This window comes from Myotis brandtii, unplaced genomic scaffold (genome assembly GCF_000412655.1).
Source record: "Myotis brandtii unplaced genomic scaffold, ASM41265v1 scaffold1643, whole genome shotgun sequence".
Taxonomy (NCBI): domain Eukaryota; kingdom Metazoa; phylum Chordata; class Mammalia; order Chiroptera; family Vespertilionidae; genus Myotis; species Myotis brandtii.
Window position 1 is genome coordinate 93757 of NW_005356017.1, and position 13833 is coordinate 107589.

Sequence of the window (13833 nt, forward strand, 5' to 3'; positions counted from 1 at the left end):
TTTAACACAGCTTATACTTACATTTTCAATGGTTTTTGAATGGGGGATATATAAATATGAATCATTAGGAGAATGTTGAATTAACTGACAAACTACATTTCTTGTATTCCCAACTCCACACATATAAATATACCATGCACATACATGTGTGCGCGCACACACACACACACACACACACACACACACACACACACACTCAGTTGTTCCTGAATTAAACTGCTGGTCCTGATAAGACAATTTACTATATCCCTTAGGTGTTGGGAGCACAGGAAAAATAGAGTGCTTGTTTGTGATATCTATGAATTTAGCAGAACCCATACACTGAAAGAGCCTTTAAAATTTCAAGCTACGTTCAGCCAGCTTGGTTCAGTGGTTGAGCGTCCACCTACAAAACAGAAAGTCACGGTTCAATTCCCGGTCAGGGCACATGCCCAGGTTGCAGGTTCAATTCCCTGTGTGGAGCGTGCAGGAGGCAGCCGATCAATGATTCTCTGTCATCATTGATGTTTCTATCTTTCTCTCCCTCTCCCTTCATCTCTGAAATCAATACAAATATTTTTTAAAAAATAAAATCTCAAGCTACAAAGAATTTATCAATACCATTCTACAACGTATTAATTAGACATAAGTTCTTTGTCTTTTCTGGTGCCATGAACCATTCTCTCAGTGAAGCCTATGAACCTTCTCAAAATGTTTTAATACTTAAAATAGAGGTTTACAAAGAAAAACAATTACATTGAAACACAATCAAACATTTTTTTAATTGAAGATGTAGTAATATATATGCTTCTTTATTAATATAAGAACTAGTGGTGACTGATAATTATAAATTTCAAGTAGATGGCAATAAACAACATTTTATGATATCTACAACAATTCTAAAGTGATTTGAAAATATCTGTGAGTTCTAGTGGGGACAAAGTCACAGGTATGCCCATTGCTACACTATAGTTTGCTGTTTATAGTATTAATTTTTAAAAATGTTAAGATTTCACTAAAAATATTTATATCCAGGTTCACTGACCCCTTAGACCTAACTGACGGTTCCTCCCGAAGTTCAATTTTCTGTACAATGTAGGAAGATTAGACAGATGCCTTTTGATCTTTGTTTCAAACACCTCCTCAGAGGCCTTTCATACCTTATGAGCCTTATTGAATACGTTTCATAGCAGTAGCAAGGTTCTTCAGAGTTTTAAGCTAAAAACTGCCACTTTGTTACTAATATCTAATAGTTCTGATCTGGTCTTTTAAAATAATAAGCAAGGCTGCCTCTTTTTCTATCTCACAGTCTTTAAGATATTGAAAAGAGCTATCCATTTTAACATAACTCTTTCTACTCTAATAAATGGATCCTTAAACCTATATGAGGACAGAATTTTCACACTTCATTTCTAAACTTCATTATACTCCTCCTAAAATGTAGGGTTGAATCCCTAGAACTTGGGCAGATATTTAACAGGTATTTTATGAAAGAAGGACAGACCAGTGCAGAATACTGAAAAACATCTATATTTAATATACTATATTTTTTAAATATTGAATTATGGGTTTTAAATATTGAATTGTGTTTTTTTTCAGGGTGGGAGCTCCAATCACCAGGCAAGTCCCCCCAGAGCAAGTAGCCTTTCTTGCCTGAGTGAGATAGAAGGTTTGACAAAAGACCATTGTGACACCAAGTACAATCGACATTAATAATAATTTTATAGAAAACTTGAAGATACACAAAATGATTCTTGCTCATTCAAGTTTTTGAAAGTTTTTAAAAAAATATTAATAATGAAAATTTGGAGCTTAGATATAAGATTTACTGGCGACAAATACTTCCGGAAAAGACCAGAGATTCCCTGCCAATTGAATCAGCTCAAGACAGACCCTTCCATATTAATGAGACACTTAAATCAGAAAAGCTGACAAACTAAAACCTGCTGCTCCCAATCCAAACAGCAAATACAGAAAATTCCCAACTGAAAAGAACGCTGTGGGATGCCATACTATGATAACAAAGTGGCTAAGTTTACCAATTAAGCTAAAACCCAACCTACAGATTCTAACTAGCAGCACAAGTATAAAGTGGAAGATGGTCAGGAAGAACCAGATAGGAGCCATCAGGGTGTAGCAATCGGGGTGTTGCAACACCTGACCACGCAGCAACCTTAATCATGAATCATGCAAACTCCAGTCATCATGTTCTGTTCTGCCCTCCAAGAGGTGGAACAGGTAAGGATTATCCTATCTGATCATCTAGAATTATGTTTAACGGTTGAATGACCCTGTTCAATTACTCATCTCTAGTAACAAAATTCTCAACCTTTGCATTTTATGATGCAAATTAATAACATTACACTCAACCTGTTAATTTAAGTTAAATAATTAAATAAGGGATATTAATAATATTAATGGATATTTATGAATACTTATTATATTTAAGTGTATTAAATGGACCATTTCATTTAATTTTCAAATCACTCATATAAGGTATATACTATTACCTTAATTTTTTTCAATTTTGTAAGGCTCTTCTATTGTCAAATATAACACATATGCAGAAAAGTACATAAAACATACATGTACGGATAAATGGATTAGTGTCAGCACCAGGTCAAACAACAGCACATTGTAGGCAGCCTAGAAGCCCCGTTTGTCCTTTCTTAACCACAATCAATTACCTGGAAACCCTATGGGTTTGGGCTTTTTAAAAAATGTTTCTTTATTGTTATTCCCTTAATTTTTAGGGAAACTTATGATTAGCTAATTTCTGTAACTTGCCCATTGAGTAAAATGAAGCTGAGATGCAAACCCATGTTGCCAACATGTGAACTAGTGAGGTTGAGTTCAATACCACACACCTTCCCTTTCAAATATCTTCTAAATAAAAGATAAATGCATGAAGGAGAAAAAGTCAATGCAGAGCCATTGAACGGCTCCTTACAAGTGGGAACAAAGCTTTCAACAAATTTTGATATCCCCAAATCCAGTTGACATTACCTACTAGTTAACAGTATTATTCACCAAAACTATAGTCAAGTATATTGTCAAATGCTTTCCTTAAATGAATATATACTTCATTGAACAACATAATCTCTGAGATTCCCTCAAAGTCTCAAATTCTACAACTCAGTATTTATAGCAATCCCAATTTGTCAATGTAATCCTATCAAAAAGAATACATGAGATTAGCTTGGCAAATGTTCAACGTATAGCACTAGAGAGTACATTTCTTTTAAATAAAGATCAAAGTTGTGCAGAGAAATCTTAATCAGACCTCATTAAAACTTATATACATGTACATTATCCAAAGTATCAGTATTTTTCTAGGTTGCTGTTTTCAACTGTTGCTTATATATTTTTTAAATTAACTTTATTGGGGTGACATTGGTTTATAAGATCATATAGGTTTTATGTGTACATTTCTATGATACAAGATCTGTATATTACATTGTGTGCCCACCACCCAAAGTTAAATCATCTTCTATCACCATACATTTGGACTTCTTTACCCTTTCCTACTCCATCCCCTTCCCTCTGGAAACCACAGGCACTTCTTAGAGAATATAATTTTTGAACCTCATAGTCACTCACACCCAACTGTTGTTTATAGATTCTGATTCTTAATGCTCACTTGAATGCTTTCTGAAGCTCCTTTGGCAAATTAAAATGAATAATTTTTGTTTTATTACTAGTACGCCATTTGGTATCCTAAACTTACAGTGCAAAGTGGAGCAGAGAAGAAACCGGTGTCTCCTAAAGTCAGCAAATAACAGAGAAGATTCCCTCATGAGTCTAGCCATTTAATGGAGGGAGAGGAGAACCATTTATAGCCTATATAATAAAGGCATAATATGCAAATCGACCTAAGGGCAGAATAACCGGTCGCTATGATGCGCACTGACCACCAGGGGGCAGACACTCAACGCAGGTGGTCAGTGCGCTCCCACAGGGGAAGTGCTGCTTAGCCAGAAGCCGGGCTCACAGCTGGTGAGTGTAGCAGTGGTGGTGGGAGCCTCTCCTGCCTCTGCTGCAGGCAGGCAGTAAGGAGCGAGGGGTCCCGGACTGCGTGGCAGAACAACCGGTCGCTATGATGCCCACTGACCACCAGGGGGCAGACACTCAACGCAGGTGGTCAGTGCGCTCCCACAGGGGAAGTGCTGCTTAGCCAGAAGCCGGGCTCACAGCTGGTGAGTGTAGCAGTGGTGGTGGGAGCCTCTCCTGCCTCTGCTGCAGGCAGGCAGTAAGGAGCGAGGGGTCCCGGACTGCGAGAGCCCCTGACTGCAAGAGGGGTGTCTGACTGCCAGCTTAGCCAGCAGGCGGACATCCCCCGAGGGGTCTTGGACTGCAAGAGGGTGAAGGCCGGGCTGAGGGACTTCCTATCATGATATTCTAATGTTTGTTAGGTAAAACTTCTTCCTTAGTGAAATTATTACATGGTATTTATAAGAGTGAATTGGTAACTATCCTTGGACCAACACCACCAACAGTAAATTGATTTATGCTGCCTGGTTTAATAAGAATGTTTCACTTTAAAAACTGGGATCTACAAATTTAAGTACAAAAAAAAGAAAAATTTTATTCTACAATAGTCAAAGTAGGATTTAAAAAACATGGTGATATATACATGTACAGTGAGATGTATTCACAGCTATCTTTGAAAAGTAGGGACACTTACAGTGGCCTTATCAAATTCAGCCTCAGATGATGTTGGTGACAGGGGACTTATGGGGCTTAGCGATGGAGAGCTCTCCACACTGGAGACATAGTCAGGATCAGGAACATATAAAACCTGGAAGAAAAGGAAACATTCACCAAACTGAAATATTAACAAGCAGATCATGTTTTATTAGCAAGTACCGTTAATGACCTTTAGCAACAAATAGAATAAAAACCTTCAGATTAAAAGAATGTTTTTACCATAATAATTCTAATAAAATAAGAAAACATATTTAAATTCAATTAAGAAAAGTTTGATAATACGTACATACTATCAGGAATAGGGTGGGGAAACAATAATTGTTATACCCTATGGGAGTTCCTCTTAAAAAACAATTTTGCAGTAGCTAGCAAAATTTTAAATGCACATATTCTTTATTACAGCAATTTTACTTCAAGGACTTTATAGAAATCTCTGTATATAAAGAAAAAAAGATATGTACAAGAGTGTTCCCTACAGTGGGCATAGCAAAACAGTAAAAATAGTAGAAAGCTTACACTGTCTAGTTAAAGTATATAAATACAGCGCAACACTCCAGACATAAAAGAATCTGAGATTGTACTGTGCTTATATAAAGTATTTTCCAAAGTCAAAGTCAAATAAAAAAAATAAGGTTAGAAGTCCTGTCAAGTGTGACTCAGGGTTTAGAGCACCTGTCTGTGCACCTAAGGGTAGAGGGTTTAATTATAGGTCAAGAGCATGTACCTGAATTGCAGGTTCGATCCAGCCTGGGTGTGGGCACGTTCAGAAGGCAACTAATCGGTGTATCTTTCTCACATAGATCTCTCTCTCTCTCTCTCTCTCTCTCTCTCTCTCTCTCCCTCTCTCCCTCTCCCTCCCTCCCTCATTCCCTCTCTTCCACTCTCTCTAAAAGTCAATGAGAAAATATCCTTGGGTGAGAATTAACTAACTAACTAAATAAATAAATATTTTTAAAGGGCTAGGATATTTCTGGAAGGGGACACAAATTAGTAACTGTGGTTGCTTCTTTAAAAAGAAACTAGGTATCTGAGTTAGGATAACTTAACCTTTAAAAATGTCTGAATTTTTTTTATCATGTATTGCTTTGGACAAAAGCAATACATGATTAAAAAAAAGCTCTTTAAAACTAAATTTAAAAGACAAATCACAATTATTTTCTATATGTAATAAGAAAAAAATAATTTAGACATAAGTGACAGTTAATTTTCTCTTCTGGAGCCAATCTGATTTGTTCAAAGCATGCATAAAATTATCATTCTTAAATTTTCTATATTATTAGCTATGTTGCAATGAATACTTTCTGTCTTGGTACTTAATGCTTCTAAACACAAATGCATAGAAAAAACCTACCTGTCCAGTAACAACTGCTCGGGAGAATAACTTATTTAACTGAACAAGTTCGTTTGGTGTTGTATCAAATTTCAGGGCTATACTATTCAAGGAATCCCTTGATTCAACCTGTTTAAAAGAAAACATACATTATTTTAATCCCTTAAAACAGAAAAATGGAAACTATGAGGTTTAGTGATCATTAATAAGTTTATGGATCAATCTTACATTTGATTAACAAGTGGTATTTCCATCTTTGGAGATAGGATAACTTGAAAAATTCAGTTCATTTTAGCAAATGATTTCAACCTATTATATAGAGTATATGCTTTATCATTATAGATCACAATTACATGTGAGCCTCTACTTGAAAAAATTTGAAAATAGATAATATAATTTACTAAACACAAACAAGTGATTTTTACTTTACAAAGACTTTAAAACAATATACTATTTCTTTGCAGGAGCAGCCAATCAATGTTTCACTCTCACATTGATGTTTCTCTCTTTCCATCTCCTCCCTCTCTCTCTAAACAAAACATTATGTGTCTGTGCACATGTGTGTATATATGTATACATATGCATATTTTTAACTTTAAAGCTATCTAAAGTACAAAACAAGTTTATACTATATGTAGGTGATTTGGAAATGCATTTAAGCTAGATCATAAATATTTTAGAATAAACACATTTTGAGAGTACATTGTGATATTAAAAAATTTTAAAAACATATAGGGATATATATTTTCCTCAATACAAAAATTATGTTTTAAATTTTATATAAATGTGTTTTATGAATATTTAAAAAATTATAATAAGAATAGATTATAAGACAAAATACCTTAGTTTTAGAATTACACTTGTTCCTTTTATTTAGGATTTGACATATGAAATGAAGGATCAAGAAATTAAAAAAAGACTAACAGACTAATTAATCAAAGACCTGCTAGAGGATGTTTCATAACTTTTCTGGTCAATACTTGATTATATCCCAAAGGTCATTTATAAGATTAAGAAAAAAATAATTTCAACTTAAAATTAACCTTCCCTCCAAAATAATGGCTCTTAATTTGAATTTAACTTTGCTACAGATAATACAAGTTTTATTGAATCACCAAAACAAAGAGTGGTAAATTCCTGAATTCAAAATCAACTAAACGTTAACAATTCTGCACAACCACATGGTTACCTGTGTAGATAATATCTTATACTTCATGCCTATAATCTTATGCCTTAATAAACACTAAGGAATATATCAAATTACATTACCCAATATTTTACTATTTGAACTTATTTTCTAAATTTCTCAAGCATACAGAGAAGGTACAAACACACTCAGTTAAGTTTGTAATATGCTTCAAGAAGAGATTTTTTTTAGATAGTAAATATTCTACACTAAGTTATCTGGTTCTTAACCTTTTTAAAATACTTAAATTGATGATTTAAGGCAGAGGTTCTCAACCTATGGGTCACGACCCCTTCACAGGGGTCGCCTAAGACCATCCTGCATATCAGATATTTACATTACTATTCATAACAGTAGCAACATTACAGTTATGAAGTAGCAACGAAAATAATTTTATGGTTGGGTCACAACATGAGGAACTGTATTTAAAGGGCCAGAAGGTTGAGAACCACTGATTTAAGGTTTTGATAATTGGTTCAATTTTAATGATTCATAGAAAAGAGTCAAGATTTAACACTGAGAGGACAAAGAATATTTTAATTAAGACTAATGGAGAGTTAAATCAGCTTTTTAAAATGCAAACAACTTACAGTATACTCAATAGTCCCTTTAGGTTTCTGAAAAGACATTCGTCTCCCATCTTTTTTGTCTAGGCTCTTCTTTTGGCCAGTATCTGGAAAAAAAAAAAAAAAAAAAAAGAGGCAAAACCCTATTAAATGTATGTTGCTTTCAGAATAATGTCAAAGATTGCTAAATAGAGCTCAATGGGCTGATATGTATGAGATTCACTAGTAATACAGCTTGTTCCCTGGGATTCTATGCTCTAAAATATAATCAACTGTCAAAAAAAGAAAATGTACTTCCTCCCTGCTTGCTGTAGGAACTGACCAGTATGCAATACAATAATTGGAAATAAATTCAAAACATAAGTAACTATTAGCAGGAAGGAAGTTATAAAAAACTAAAATATGTATTGCTTCCTTCAACACATCTAAACTGATTTGAAGACTTTATATATCTATCTATATATATATATCTATATATATAAAAGGCTAATGTGCAAAGTGTCCCCTCAGGAGTTCGACCTGGAGAACGGGAGTTTGATCACTCACTATGACATGCACTCACCACCAGGGGGTGGTGCGGAATGAAATAAGGCCCCGGCCGGTAGCCAGAAGACCCCAATTGGCCCTGATCACCGGCCAGGCCTAGGGACCCTACCCATGCATGAATTTCATGTACCGGGCCTCAAGTATATATACAGTTAACAAAATCAAGTCTAAAAAATTAGTGCTAAGTATTTGAAAAACTCTTAAACACTGAGACTGAGGGGGGTGGTGGGGAAGATGAAAACTCTCAGATGTAAAAACAGGCGAAAGATATGACCAGAGAACTCATAAGAGGACATAAAAATGGCCCTTAAGCATATAAAAGTGTGTTCAATCTAACTCATAATTAGAAAAATACACATTTGAACTACATGAATACCATTTCTCACCTATCAGACTGGTAAAAATTCAAAAGTTTGATTACACTGTTTGGCTATAGAAAAAGAGGTATTCTTCTTCATTCATGGTGGGAATGCAAAATGGTTGGTATATACTTAAATTTTATTTTCTCATGAGAAAACATTAGAACTATTTTTAAATAGTTTTTTTACTTTATTTTTCCATCACCATCTATCCCCTCTATGTTAAGTAAAGTTTTAAATAAAAATTTCTGCTAGCTCATAAACAACAGAGGAAGTAAAAAACACTTTCCACATTTTGCAATTTATAAACTTTTTAAGCAAAGTAAAATACAGATTACTTTTAACTAAAATATATCCTTCCTTAATTGACTTAGGAGTAACCATCAGTCTACACTTACTTTGCCTAACAGCAGTTTTTCAATCTGTTTCATAATATCCCAAGAGTTCATTAAACATTTAATCACAACGAATTCTATCATTGTCAAGAGTTCACCATGGAGTGCACTTCAGCGCAAGAAAACTAATATACCAGCTTTTCACAGTTTTAAGATTGAAACAAACTAAAAGTATTCAAAGTTATAAAAGATCCTGTACTATATTTTTACTTATTTAATAAAATAACAGCTAACATTTATCAAGTGCCAAGTATATGCCAGGCACTGTTCTAAGTACTTCACCTCTATCTATATATATAAAAAGCCAGCGACTGGAACACCCACCACCCACAGCCCCTCCCCACGGCCAGCCCTGCCCCCCAATGGGGGGGGGGTACACCAGCCAATTGCCCGTGGCCCCTCCCCGCAGTCGGCCTGGCCCTGATTGGGCCGATTGGGGTGGGCCAGCTGGCCAACTTCCCACCATCTCCTCCTCTCTACAGGCCTGACCCCGATCCACCCCGATTGGGACCAGGCTGGCCGGATCCCACCCATGCACGAATTCATGCACTGGGCCTCTAGTTTATTATATAATTCATCAACTCTCAAAGTAGATGTCATTTTTACCCCCACTTCACAAGTGAGGACACTGAGACACATTTTTGTTTATAATTGGAGGAGTGCCACTGGCATCTAGAGCAGTGATGGGGAACCTTTTGAGCTCGGCATGCCAGCATTTTGAAAAACCCTAACTTAGCTCTGGTGCCGTGTCACATATAGAAATTTTTTGATATTTGCAACCATAGTAAAACAAAGATTTATATTTTTGATATTTATTTTATATATTTAAATGCCATTTAACAAAGAAAAATCAACCAAAAAAACGAGTTCGCGTGTCACCTCTGACACGTGTGTCATAGGTTTGCCATCACTGATCTAGAGGGTACAGACCATGGATGCTGTTAAACATTATGTGCTAAACAACATACACGACAGTCATCAAACAACAAAGAAATTGTGTACTCTCAAATGTTAATACTGTCAGCTTGAGAAACCCCGCTATAGACCTAGCACCCAATATGCCTGACATACAGGGGGTATTCAATAAATATTTAACAGATAGAGGAATGCATAAGACTTTCCCTGAGATAGGATTATTGTGCATAATGGAAAAGGGGAGTTAGAATTTACTCCACATTACCAAAAGCAGAGACTTTATATATATAATCTAAAGCAATAGATTCCCGTCAAAACTGGTTCCAGTAAGTGTTGATACTGTGTTTTAATAATTCAGTCCAAAATACTCGTATTTTACAACTTTTATGCTAATTTCTTCTTTTGCTATTTAGAGAATGACAATTTTTAAAATTTATCTTTTAGTTACTGATTACTAGCTTAATTACACTATGGTGAAAGAAAATACTCTAAAAAAGTTCAACTCTTTGAAATTTGTTGAAACTTGCTTTATGATCAAAGGTAAATATATGCCACCTAAAACTGAAGCAAGAATGTCACAATAATACCAACCTCTTAATATTTTTTAAGGATCTGCTTAATTTTAGATCCTTAAAAAATAAGGATCGTTTTAGGAAATTCTTTCTCATGGCAACCAAATATCTTTCAGTCACTCCTACCTTCTAACCACCTAACCATTATTCTATACACGTACATATACATAAAATAGATCTTGACAATGTTGCCTACCCTAATATTAATAGCATCTCTAGATGGTTGGATTAGAGGTGACCTTCTAAACTTTAATCTTTGCAAAGTATGATTTCTTTATAATTAGCATGCATCACTTTTACCAAAAAAAAAATATTTTTCTTATAAAAGATTAGAAGCTAATATATCAAGATTCTATGACACATTCTAATATACCACATTAACAAAACAAGGGATAAAAATAATATAATCCTATCAATAAATATAGAAAAAGCATTTGGTAATATATAAAAACCATTTATGATTAAAACAATCAATGAAATGGGTATAGAAAGAAAGTACCTCGAGATAGTAAGGACCATATATGACAAACCCTCAGCCAGTATCACACTCAATGGTGGAAAACTGAAAGCTTCTCTAAAATCAAGACAAGGATCCCCACTCTCAACACTCCTATTCAACACAGTCCGAGCCAGAGCCAACAGGCAAGAATATGAAAGAAAAGGCTTTCAAATTGGGAAGAAAGAAGCAAAAGTGTCACTTTTTGCAGATGACATGATTCTGTATATAGAAAACCTTAAAGATTCCACCCAAGAACTATTAGAAACAATAAACAAATAGTCAAATTGCAAGACACAAAATCAATGTACAAAAATCCAATGCTTTCCTATATACTAACAATGAAATGTCAGAAAATGAAAAGAACAATTCCTTCTGCAATTGCAACCAAAAGAAAATACCTAGAAATAATCTTAACAAAGGATGTGAAGGACCTATATACTAAACACTACAAATCATTATTAGGAAAAAATGAAAAGATACAATGAAATGGAAAGATATTCTGCATTCATGGATTGGAAGAATCAATCCACTGGCATCTAGTGCGTATAGACCACAGCCATGTTACCCAAAGCAATATACATATTTAATGCAATCCCCATCAAAATGCCCATGTTACCCAAAGCAATATACATATTTAATGCAATCCCCATCAAAATCCCAATGTAATTTTTTAAAGAAATAGAACAAAAATTATCAGATTAGTATGGAACCACAAAAGATTTCACTGAATATCCAAAGCAATCCTGAGAAAAAAGACTGAAGCTGGAGGTAATCACACTACCTGACTTCAAATTATACTACAGAGCTATGGTTATCAAAACAGCATGGTATTGGCAGAAAAACAGACACACAGACCAATGGAAAAGAACTGAGAGCCCCAACATACAGCCAGATGCATATGGGCAAATGAGTTTTGACAAAGGAGCCAAAAACACACCATGGAGAAAAGAAAGTCTCTTCCATAAAGGGTGCTGGGAACATTGGAAAGCCACATGGGGAAGAATGAAACTTGCAAATCAAAACTACAATGACATACCACCTTACAACTGTTAGAATGGCTATTATCAACAAGACAGATAAATAACAAGTGCTGCTGGAGAGGTTGTGGGGAAAAAGGAACCCTCATTCATTGCTTTTGGGATATGTAAACTGGTACAGCCACTATGAAAACCAGGATGGCCAGCGTGTCTCAGCGGTCAGAGCGTCTGCCGGAGCACCGAAGGGTCTCGGGTTCGATTCCCGGTGAAGGGTACATATCTGGTCCATCCTTATAATCTGTCAATGGTAAAACGTATCAACATCATTACTACACACAAGTGGTGAGCGGTAAGATCAGTAACAACAAACTGGGTACTAGGGTGCAGCCAATCTACCCGTGTGGTAGGGAGTCTGTACAAGAAACACATGCACAGGTCATTGTCAAGAACTGGAGGAAGGGCCTGGCTTTTCCAAAGGTGTGCCACAAAGTATTTTTTTTTAAATTTATTTTATTGATTTTTCACTGAGAGGAAGAGAGAGGGATAGAGTTAGAAACATCGATCAGCCGCCTCCTGCACACCCCCTACTGGGTATGTGCCCGCAACCAAGGTACATGCCCTTAGCCGGAATCGAACCCGGGACCCTTGAGTCCGCAGGCTGACCCTCTATCCACTGAGCCAAACCAGTTAGGGCATTAAAACGTGCAATACCTGACTACTTAGTCAGGGGCACTGGCCTCTTTTTCAGCGATTCTCAACCTGTGGGTCGCGACCCCTTTGGGGGTTGAACAACCCTTTCACAGGGGTCGCCTAAGACCATCGGAAAACACATACATAATTACATATTGCTTTTGTGATTAATCACTATGCTTTAATTATGTTCAGTTTGTAACAATGAAATTGGGGGTCACCAAAACATGAGGAACTGTATTAAAGGGTCACAGCATTAGGAAGGTTGAGAACCACTGCTTTAGATCGTCAAACAAAAAAAAAAAATGACAACAGCCAACACAACAATAGCCGCCTGGCGTGAACGAATCAAAACTATACTTATTTTTTTGGTCAGATTGGCAAAAAATGTCTTTTTTTGTGCCGCGGGATTTTAGCAATTAGTCTGTGTGTGCCAGGAGATGAAAAAGGTTGAAAATCACCGGCTTAGAGGAAGCCAACAACATTGGAAAGGTTGCCGTATGCATTATGCTAATACTTCAACAAGCGCTTTTAAACATCCATAAGACATCAATCTCATCCCATGATGACTGATTCTTTTTGGAAAGAATGGTAATAGGCACTAGGATGGAAGAACGCTAGCATAGCAGTCACTATAAATGGCAACTGAGAAAAAAAGTTTCTAGGTTCCTTCCACCTCTAGACAACACACACCCTTTCCAAGTACACGATACAAGAATAAAAAAAAAATAAGGAAAACGAAAATCCTTGATACTCAATCAACTAGGTTCCTGTCTAAGTTAAGCATTTTCTTTTCTATAGTCTTAGTGGTAAGTGCTGAAGTGAACCCTAACAGTGGCAAACATCAAAAAACATCAAAAACACTGCCCCAAACCCAAGACAGGTGGGCACAGCGGTCTCCGGGTCTCCCAGAAACGATGGGCGTCACAATTCGTTTACTATTCATTCACCTCCCCGGGAGGGGACAGCGAAGGGGTCGCGCCCTAGAAACACTCGGCGGGGAAGGAAAGCCCCTCCGGGGAAGAAAGCAGGAAGCGGAGCAGGAAGAGCTGCGACGCAGAGGGTGGAAGTGTCCCGTCCCGCGGACCGAGTCCTCCCCTCCCACCCGGGTC

The 13833-nt window shown here is 36.3% G+C and overlaps 1 protein-coding gene across 3 annotated transcripts in view; it reads right to left on the reverse strand.

The window, feature by feature from the left end:
- Positions 1-13833, reverse strand: part of OXR1 (oxidation resistance 1) — a 279534-nt gene that overhangs the window by 52387 nt on the left and 213314 nt on the right. For all 3 annotated transcript variants that reach the window (XM_005862364.2, XM_005862366.2, XM_014536527.1), the window contains 3 exons: positions 7793-7875; positions 6038-6145; positions 4664-4777 (listed from right to left, as the gene is read on the reverse strand). In XM_005862364.2, coding sequence (XP_005862426.1) covers positions 4664-4777; positions 6038-6145; positions 7793-7875 — 305 coding nt within the window. The remainder of the gene's footprint in view (positions 1-4663; positions 4778-6037; positions 6146-7792; positions 7876-13833) is intronic.